Source organism: Amborella trichopoda, chromosome 5 (assembly GCF_054954075.1).
Source record: "Amborella trichopoda isolate Santa Cruz 75 chromosome 5, AtrichopodaSantaCruz75HAP2 v2.0, whole genome shotgun sequence".
NCBI lineage: Eukaryota > Viridiplantae > Streptophyta > Magnoliopsida > Amborellales > Amborellaceae > Amborella > Amborella trichopoda.
This window is the reverse complement of record NC_142340.1, coordinates 46025306-46036586: the sequence shown is the minus strand read 5'-3', so window position 1 is coordinate 46036586 and position 11281 is coordinate 46025306. Positions and strand designations below refer to the sequence as shown.

General features: G+C 32.8%; 1 protein-coding gene across 1 annotated transcript; it reads right to left on the bottom strand.

The window, feature by feature from the left end:
• Positions 1-2202: 2202 nt before the first annotated feature.
• LOC18431927 (transmembrane protein, putative (DUF1118)) lies at positions 2203-5166 on the bottom strand. The gene is made up of 2 exons (XM_006842038.4): positions 4845-5166; positions 2203-2908 (listed from the first exon to the last, which is right to left on the bottom strand). Exons 1-2 carry the CDS (start codon positions 4992-4994, stop codon positions 2465-2467), a joined length of 594 nt encoding a protein of 197 aa, XP_006842101.1. The 5' UTR covers positions 4995-5166; the 3' UTR covers positions 2203-2464.
• Positions 5167-11281: the final 6115 nt, after the last annotated feature.

Sequence of the window (11281 nt, the reverse complement as noted above, 5' to 3'; positions counted from 1 at the left end):
TGGAATGTGTGGATTTGTTTTTTGACCTGTTCACTCTTTTTGAGGACCAGGAAATTTTATTATTTCCAAATCCACACATTTTTTTCCTTTCTTTTTTGTGGATGAATATGTTACTGCTTTCGTATCCAAATATGCTCATGGAAACATTTTTCCTTTAGCAAAAGGACGTATTTTCTTTGGAATGTGTGTGGATTTGTTTTTTTCTTTTGAACCGTTCACTCTTTTCGAGGAATAGGAATTTTTTGTTTTCCAAATCCACACATTTTTTTCCTTTCTTTTTTGTGCTTGAATGGGTTACTGTTTTCATATCCAAATTATGCTCATGGAAACATTTTGCCTCCAGCAAAAGGATCTTTTTTCTTTGGAATTTGAGGATTTGATTTTTTTTTTATTTTTTTTTGAGCGCTTCACTCTTTTTGGGGACCAGGAATTTTTTGTTATCTCCAAATCCACATATTTTGCCCTTTCTTTTTCTTTTTCTTTTTTGTGCATGCATGTGTTACTGCTTTCATATCCAAATTTGCTCATGGAAATATTTGGCCTTTAGCAAAAGCATCTTTTTTCTTTGGAATATGTGGGGATTTATTTTTTGGATCTGTTCAATCCTTTTTGAGGACCAGGAGGTTTTTGTTATTTCTAAGTCCACGCAATTTGTTCCTTTCTTTTTCCTTTTTGTGCTTGAATGTGTCACTACATTCATACCCAAATATGACCGTGGAAATATTTTGCCTTTAGCAAAAGGATCTTTTTTCTTTGGAATGTGTGGAATTTTTTTTAACTCGTCACACTTTTTTAGGGCCAGGAATTTTTAATAATTTCCAAATCGCAAAGCACCCCTTAGGAATCTCACTCTCTCCCTCTCTCTTAGTCTCTCTCTTTCTATATATATATATATATATATATATATATAGAAAAATATTGAGATTAGACTACTAGCTTACATGAACATACGAGTCCAACGGTTCAGATTGAATCTGGGTTGATTTGACAGTCATGATTTTATTTTGTATTTTAATTTTAATTTTCTTTTTTACGAATCTAAATAACTTGAAATTTTAAGTTTTTATTTTTTTCATCAAGGTGTTTCTAATAAAAAATATTTAAAAAATAATTCGTAAAAAATAAATTAATTAAAATACTTTTGAAATTTTCAGGGGTATTTTTTATCAATTTATTTCTTGTCAATTATTTTTTTTATATTTATATTAGATTATCTTAATTTTTAAGAATACAAATCTAAAATTTCAAATTATTTAGATGTAAAAAAAAAATATATTAAAATTCAAATATGAAATGAAGTCGTGACAGTTAGATCGGTCCAAATTGATTTGGACCGTTTGGTTCATATGTTCATATGAACTAGTGGGTTAATTTCATATTTTATATATATAGAGTAATTTTTTTTAAATTGAGGTGGGTTAATTTCATATTTTATATATATAGAGTAATTTTTTTTAAATTGAGGTTTGGAGAAAGAGTGCTAAGAGAGAGTGATGCTTTTGGGGGGCCATGCTATGACCACTAAGTACTCTACATTTTGCCCACATCCAACAATATGTGGAAATATTACTATTTTGGTGCAAGATAACGAATTTGTGAATTATAGGTTCTTTTGAGAAACCATGGGGAAAGGAGAAATATCACTAGAAGCTTTTGATCTTGTACCCAACATTACCAAAGCTAGGATGAGAGTAGTAGTAAAATAGGAGCATGAACAAGGGTGGGTCTCCAAAGTCCGAGTAGAGCCCGAGTCGGGCTTGTACTCGCTAGCCATACAATTCTAGTTTGCCGAGTCAAACTTGGGCATTTATCTTATTTACCTAGTTTCACTCTGGCAGTTTTCGAGTTGGATCGGTTAAAAAAGCTAATAAGTTAGAGAAGCGGGATGATTCCTACGTTCCTTAAACAAGAATTGCTTGGCTACCGATCCAGAGGTGACTTGAGCCATTGTTAGTGTCTTGGTGATTTTTAACAGAAAAGCAAAATCATTTACTTTTTGCACAAGAAAGTCATAATTATCCATCTTTTGGATTTTAAATTGGGCTGTTGTAAGGCTGTTATTGTAAAGACTCAAAGTTATAAAAAAAAAAAAAATTTCAAACTTCGTGATTAACCCAAATTATTTAATTTGACATCTAATTATTAAAGATGATTGTGGCCTCCTTATATTAAAGATAAATGGTCTCATTGTACACGTTCCCATTTTTAAATCATTGGAATGAATATATTTCTTCACATAAAATTTAACTGAACAAAAGTAAAGAGTTATGGTCTCAGAAGATGCATGCTTGTTTCTTCATAAAAAGCCTAAAGAAGAAGAAACAATGACATCCAACCTATAGCTCAATTCGAAGGGACTTCTTGTTGTGACCATGAGACTGTCTAAAAGAAGCATTCGATTGCATTATCTAACTCATAAACTTTGTGATCGACATACAGCCTCCAATTCTATCAGGAAGAACTATCAATCCGATTCCTGCAAGCCCCCGAGAACCACCGATCCCAAAAAAGCCCCGGCTGCAGCCACACCTAGTGCCCCTGCTAGTACTGCCTGAGCAGCAACTAGTGCTATAGAGTCATCAGGAATCACTACCACTGCCGCCACTGCAGCCACCGATAGCGGCAATGCAGATGCTGCAAGTGCTGAAGGAGAAAATCCTGCAGCCTGTTCCACCAGGCTAAGTAACCCCAGTTCCTCTGCTTTGGATAGAAACCCTAACTTTTCAATTGAGGAGAGTGTAAACCCCAATTCCTCGGCCTTTGATAGGAATCCTAATTTCTCCACATTGCTCAGAACCTTCTTCTTCTCGAGCTTCTTCACCACATCAACTTGCAGTTCTTCACTGCCCTCCGCAAATAGGCCCGCCCCATACCACTGCTTCTGCCAGTTCTCATCGTATTTGTTCACCTGAAAGGTTCAGGTTTGAAATCTCTTCAAATCTAGAATCGATGCCTGAATTTTTGGAAGTTCTACTTCTCAATCAGGATTTCTTTATATCATTATCATCAAACCTTTTTCCAACCAATTGGGGTCGGCTTCAATCATGATTTATCAAGTTTAAAATTTTGACAACATGAAAGTCCTACTGCATGAGATGTCAATAATTTTATAAAATTACTTCGCAAAAAAATAAAAATAACTTTTGAAATGTCCCAAACCCAATTTAGGTAGAAGAGATGGCATGCGGTAAACGCATATTTTCATAAAGTATGCATTATGATACACAATACACAAGAAGGCCATCCGCCATCCACTTTTCAAGAAGGTTTGTGGAGTCAACCATGATGAACATTCAATTATGTATGGAAAATATTTTGATAGGGCTGCAGCCCTGTCAAAAATAAGTTAAGCCTTACCTCATAACTCATAAAAATTTCCAACTCATATGTTGGAAGGCTTTTATATTAACCATCTCAGCTTGAACTTATGGTCGTAAAAAAAAAAAAAAGGATTTTAAGGTTTAAAAATAGTATATATTATAACAAATTATCTAGACCATTCATTTAGCTCTAAAACTAAGTGTTCATAGATCCGCAAGATCTGTAAAAAAAATTTAAGTTTCAAATTTCATTACAGGTATTGGAAATTGATTTTAGAGCCATCATTGAGATTTTTTGTGGCCAAAAGTGCTCTCGAGATGTGGATTTTAGGTGAGATTTTATTTTGTTTTCATAAAGCCTAGGCCGTTAAAAACTTCATCCTTTGCCAAGGAAGTAATATACAGAGTAGCAGTTCTACAAATGTACTGTGTAGCATACACAATGTGTATTAAAGATTGTGTGTTTGGTGCAGGATACACAATATTGTACTCAATTGAGACAATTTTGTTGTGCATGGTTTGCCATTATTATATGCAACAGTTCTTAATATACGGAAGTAACATTCAAAAACCATGTTAGGGCCATTAGTTTGATTTAATTTTTAAATGGGTGCACTTGGCATAAGGATGCATCCGGTAGAGATAAAGTCCACCTTCAAATTTTATCATGGTATATAATTTTAATGTAAAACGTCCTTACGATTCTCTCAAAATCTATTTTTATATCTAATTATAAAATATTAAATTTTAAAAATGGTTAAAATCAAATAGATATATAACCATATGAAAATCTTGAAAATGGACGGTGTACATAATATGTTGTAAAATGAGTTATTTTTTGAGTCTTAATTTTTTTTTATTTTTCCTGGTCATATATCTCAATGTCGAGATGATCAATCAAAGGGTTTTTCAACATTAAAACTACCTCTTTCGATGGATTTTTGAGGTGCATCCGTAGTTCTACATTATAAGGTTGCATCCTCATATAAACTTTTTCCTTTTTAAATATATTCCATTCATACCAATAAACAATCACAACAAAAAAAAAAAAACTTTGAAACACACCCTTAAAAATGTGTTTCATTATATACATGCATACTATTGTAAAACAAACATATCTATATTTTCCCATCACAAAAACCTCAGACACAGATTCTACCCAATTTTCAAAATTCCCCATGAATATAAAACGGTTTTTTTTTTTTTCCAAATTTTCGTCATTAATTTTTCTCTCAACTGGAAATACCATAATTTTATCTTTGAGAAATTAGGAGAAAATTGCACTAGCAATACCCAAAGTGGGGAGCAAAAGACTAAAACACAAAAATGATTTCTTTTTCCTCCATTTGTGGATTTCTTAAATTTAAAAAGACATAAATGGAGAAAACAAAATCAAAACTCGAAATTCAGCCCAAATTTCTACGAAATTCAGTGGAGATTCTGCCCCAAAATTTGACAAAAAATTCATAATTTCTTTTTTAAGCAAACCCATTAAAAAAGAGAGAAAGGTCTGGGATTTCTTACCTTCTTATTAGGGGCCATAGCTAAAACTCTTAGGGTTTTTCTGTAGCGAACTGGTGTGGAAGAAATGCATGATTTCCTTTGAAGAAATTCACAAGGATTTGAAGAAAGAAGGGCATGGAACTGTGATGGAGATGAAGCTGTCCTCGCCATGGATATTACGTGTGAGATTCTAGGGCTTTTCGGGTATTTTGGAGCTGGATTATACGGAGAACAAGGACTGGTTATCTCTCTGCAAGCTTTTGGGATCGATCAATGAATGAATGGTCTGGTTTTTTTCTCGAGATAATTGACGAAAACGCCATTTATCTTCAATCTAAGAAACAAGTCTGAAAAGACACGCATACCCTTTCATAAATCAAAACATTTCAAAGTTTTTTATAAGGTTGCAGTTCTTACTATTGAAATAAGGTGTACCTCAAAACATCTAAAAGAGTGTTATGACTTTGGAGAACCCTCCAATTGATCATCTCAACTTTAAGATGTGTTTGCGTCAAGAAAAACGAATTTTAAGTCTTAAAAATAATGCATTATATAGCAAGTTATCTAAATTATTTATTTTCAAGATTTTAAAGTGTTATAGATCTGCTTGATTTGTAAGATTTTTTAAATTTTAAATTACATAATTGATAATAAAAATAGGTTTTCAAGCTATCATAAGATACAATAATTACTTCCCCAAGCAAATTTTAGAAATGCGTGTTCTTCTATAGTATAAGGAGGTCACCTTTATGCAAACCTAACCCTATTTCATATATCTTTTTCTCTTATTTGGTACCATTGAACCAGTATTTTAAAACTCGAATAAGTGGGGTGGATCTTCTATCCCGCAGATCTATGTCAAATCGTTAGATCGTCGATCCAGATAGGTCCAGATCAATTCAATTTGACAATTCAAAAAATATACAAACTATAAAATAAAAAATAATCATAGAGGTTTATGAGGTGGGGATTTGGGGACCTAATAAACTATTAGAAAAAATATATTTTTTTTAAACGAAGGAAATAGAAAAAGGGGAGGGTGTTTGGTTGGGGGGAGGACCAATACCTTTCTAGAACCGCTTCAGTCTCGGCCGATTCCCACTCTAAATCGATGATTCCCAATGTAGATTACGACTTTTTAAAACATGCCACTAAACCCATGCATGGTAGCAGATGGATTGTGGACATAAAATTCTAGTAATCAATAATCTCGATCACCAATATGAAAAAGATTTGAATTTTCGAACTTTAAATTTATTTTAGGGTGCGGTTTCTATAGAGCCGAGACTCTAAACAATCAATTTAGAGCCCACCTTCAAATAGTGTTGAGAATTGTGGTTTCAATATTACAAATCTTGGACTAGCGTTAAAATATACTTTCATCTTTATTTTATAAAATTTAAAGCTTCAAAAATAGTATAGATCAAGCAGATCTATGAAAACTTGAATAACTTAAAAATTGATGGTCCAAAAATGCGTTACAAGATGCATTATTTCCGAAACTTGAAATCCATTTTTTTCTCGAATTCATGCATCTTGATGTCGAGATGATCAATTTGAAGATATTTGGACATCAAAACAACCTCTTCTAGTGAAATTTCGTTGTATGCTCTAATTTGATTGATTAGAGCTTAAGCTCTATATAAACTTTTTCCTTTATTTGAAGATTATTAAGAGCCATACGTTTCAATTCTATGCACATCATTAGATCTCTCCTTTTTTTGAGCTACAAAAATTATGGAATTATGGATCTAGATTGGAAATGCATCTAAAGTGACTTAGGACGTATTTCAGATCCGAAACATATTACTGAGATTGATTTTGGGAGTTGGATGATTAGGAGAATGAGGTCTGGTTTTTTTTTGGGATTGATAAATGGTTTTCCTCTTGAGAAAAATGACAAAAATGCTCTTTAACTTCGATATAAGGGACAAAACGTGCATGCCCCTACATCATAAAAGACACGCTTGCCCTTCTACATATTGAAATATTTTAAAATGCCATTTTCTCTTGGAAAAGTCATTTGTGAGTAAGCTCACCCATGTCTATCTTAAAATGGACGTTATAAAAAAACCCAGAAATATCTCTCAAAGAATCACATTTAAAATATTGATTTTTTTTCACATTTATGATCATATCATCCTAGATCATGAATCCTTAAAATTTTGGATTAAATATCCCTTTTTAAGATGGATTTTAGAGGGTACCCGCATGTGTAGAATATGAGTCGGCTGACTCATAGAAACCCCATCCTTTTCTCCTCGGGTCTATTAAACCCATGCATGTTGGTATTGAAAGCATGTCAATGTAGCATTGGAAATTTATCAGAATAGAGCTAAAATTGAATTATTTAACATTTTACCTAAGGTGTGTAACTTAATAAATTTCAAAATATTTTTTGATTTGTCATGGGCTATCTTAAATTATATCAAAAAATATGGTTAAGAAGTTTAATAGTTCAAAATTTAGGTGTAGTTTGATAAATTTTCCATGCATCGCACTATTGAACACGTATGGTGTACTTCCAGAAGAATAAATTGTACATTTACTTCCGCATACAAAACAATCTTACTAGGAAGTTTTCTTTCTCCTTTTTTTTTTCTTATATGATTTATTCCCATTGGAGCAACTTGTACACATGCTTGGCAAAACTCTTATCTATATATATAGAAAGACACTATGCAACGTTTATAGGCGAAAATAAACAGTGATTTTGTCTACCTTCATCACCATCCAAAGTTCATCGTGTAGTTCCGATTATCTTGTAGTGTTTTATTTTTTATTTATTTTTTACAAATCGAAATGACTTGAAATTTAGAGCGTGTATTCATCAAAAATAGAAGAATCTTCGAAAATTATAAAAACAATATTTTACATTAAAATAATTGACCAAAATACCCCCAAAAAGTTTCGGGGGTATTTTGGTGAATTTATTTTCACGGATAATTTTTTTTATAATACACTACCGGATAATCGTGACCGCGCGACGAAATTTGGATGGTGTTGAAAGTAGGCGAAATCACTATTCATTTTCGCCTATAAGCGTTAGAAAAACTTTTCCATATATATATATATATATATATATATATATATATATATATATATATATATATATATATATATATATATATATATATATATATATATATATATATATATGTATGTTATGTTTGGTAATAAACCAAATCACCCCATCTATATTTCTTCAAACGATTGAAAGTATTATGGTAAAAAAAAAAAGGGTGTTCTTGAGGACCAAGAAAGATGCCCCTTTTTATTAAAACAATAAACAAGAAAGAAGCCCTAATAATCTCTATAAAAAGAGGTCAAGGAAGATATAATATTTATCCTTTTAAAGGTCATCCCATTGGAGTTATGGGAAGGGATGTCCAAAAAAGAGATAGGTCTCCAAAAAAAAGAAACATGATCTCCTAAAAAGAGGCAGATTTCTCATAGACTTTTGGGTTGCTTAAACTTTTACTTTTAGAGAAAAAGTTTTTTAATTGCTTTCAAGGTTATCTTTCCAGTAGCGTGCATCGTTAAGAAATATGTGGTTGATTGACGACGTCGCTTGATTAGGAAAGCAAATTTAGAAGGGAAGATCGGTGAGGTTTTTTGCTAATGTTTAAAGAGAGGTATATAGCTTGTAACTCAAAGTTGTAATCTTCATTGTGATAATGGATTTTTACTTGTCAAGGTTGTAGATGCAGTGCTACAGGGTGAACCACATAAGTAGTGTATCGTTGTGGTGTGCATTATGTATTTTTTTTATTTCTCACATATCTTTTATTGTGTATTCACCTATTTCACATGTAACCAACTATGTACAAAATCTTGGATAGGACAGTATTTGGACCTCCTAATTCTACCAGTAAAGGAGTTCCTGAGGACCCTACAGTACAAGTGTTTGTTGATTTGAAATTTTGGCAAAGATATTTGAATAACGAAATGAATAATTTGAGAAAAATAGAAAGACATTAGTTATAAAAACCAAAATGCGATATTCCAAAAATTGGACTATCTAGGCTCACTTTTGGGACTAGATATTTTATTCTATTTGAGTGTCTGATCTCAATTTCTTTGTTCCTTTATTTTGGTGGTAAGGGAGAGTAGATAACAAACTTGAAATTTTAGGTTCAAAAAATGTTCATGAACTGCCCAAGGGAGCAAACGAGACCGTTTTTAGAGGGTGATCTCAACCGTCTATTAAATTGTGAAAAGACATGTTGCTCCTACTAGAGCACACTGTCCATTTGCTCCCTCAAGCAAAACTCAAGGAAAACTGCTCTAGACCCAAATTTGGGAACGTGCCCCTTGAACCCATTGGCCAACCTCAAAAATGAAAAAACAAAAAAAATCCGTAAAATGCATGCTCTAAGAGCCTAAATATTTTAAAAAAAAAAAATACAAAAAAGATTTATCCCCAAGATTTAACAAGGACGGTCCAATTTTTGGAGGGCAAGATCTAGACATTCAAAAACTCAGAATCCAGTTCTTTTTTTTCCTGAAAATGATTATCTAGTGATACTTAGATACCAAAATTAAAATCTTCCCAAGTGGCTCTTTTAGCCCATAGAGTTCTTGTACAATATGCTCAAATGAGGAGCATGCTATATTTGCTCTTTTTTATTTAAAAAATTGAGTGTTGGAACTAACAGAGAATATATGTAACTTTTCGGTCTCCAAGAAACCCCTGTACATTGTAAACTGTAGGGACTATATAAGTGGACATTGTACACCTGAGAGCCTATATAATATTTTGCTCATGCTTTTTGCATGAATGGATCTCCAACGTCCATCATTGACAAAGTAAGATGGAGATCGCAAGGAGTACATGAGCACGTCATAATACGACACCTAAAGAAATACTATATAGGAAAGTATTGTATGATCTATGTGATCATAGAGATTTCATGGTCCTAAGTATTATCACTGGCCAATTAACTGATGGATGGTGATGGAGAAAAGGGGGGCCCACAAGAATATGGGGCGACCTAAAGACATACTATATAGGAAAGTCTAGTATGATCTATGTGATTATAGAAACGTTATGGTCCTAAGTATTAACTGATGGATGGTGATGGAGAAGAGGGGGCCCCAGAAGATTATGAGGCGACCCAGTTGTTACTCTCTTTCCATTAACTTCCAATACCTAGGAAAGGGGTTAGATCTTTGTGGTAGCACCCCCATACCTAGTTACCATTTCGTGGTTTCTAAGTCTTGCTAAGACTACCCATTGACACTTTCAAAAAAGCTAACTTACTAATCAATTGAAGAGAAGCTAACTTACTAATCAATTGAAGAGTATAGACTGGATGGCTAGCCCAAATTGCATGAAGGAAACAATCTTGAAGACGTCTTACCGAGTACGGTACACATTGTTTTCTAGCCCAATTTTTTGGTATGACTATTTTTATCTATTTATTTATTTTAAACTAAGTGTGTGTCCAAATTTTAGGGTCCGCCAAATTTTAGGAAAACATAAAATTAAAATATTAACGTATTATGTTGTTTGTCCAAATTTACCACATTCAATCCGGGTTATATAACATACTTTGAGTTTAGTCAAAGATACATTTACAACAACTATCTGATTTGAAATTTGACAAATAAGAGTGATTGTGGCATCTTTATACTAAATGTAAATGATCTCTTTGTATATATAAATAGAGTAATGATCTTATAGGACCCTCTCCCACCCATGTGTGTAGGACCCAAATGATCACCATTAAAGTTGGTACAGATCTCTAGAAAAGTTATCACATGGGTGTGAGACTTGACTTTTCTATAGATCCGTGTCTAATTTAATGGTGATCCTTTGGGGTTTTACACACATGAGTGGGGGAGGGTTCTATAGGATCATTTATCATATATATAGAGTAATAATCCTATGCGAACCTCCCACACCCATGTGTGTAAGACCCCAAAAGATCACCATTAAATTTGGCACAGATCTCTAGAAAGGTTATCACATGGGTGTGGGACTTGACTTTTTAGATATCACATGGGTGTGGGAGGATCTCATAGGATCATTAATCATATATATATATATATGAAAAATGTTGGGATTAGCCCATTAGCTCATATGAACATATGAGCCTAACGGCCCAAATTGAATTTGGGCCGATCTGACTATCATGGATGTCCGATAGTGTTTGAATTTTATTTTTTTTCTACAAATCCAAATTAGGTGTGTGTTTATCAAAAAAAGATGAATATTTGAAAAATATCAAAAAAATATGTTATATAAAGTAAATTGACTAAAATACCTTTGAAAAGTTTTTGGGGTATTTTGGTCATTTTGCTTTCGACGAATAAATTTTTTTATATTTTTATTAGGTGCGTCTTGATAAGAAGAACACATATCTCAAATTTTTAGTGATTTGGATTTGTAAGCATTACCGGACATCTTGGATTATCAGATCGGTCCAGATTCAATCTGGACCGTTGGGCTTATA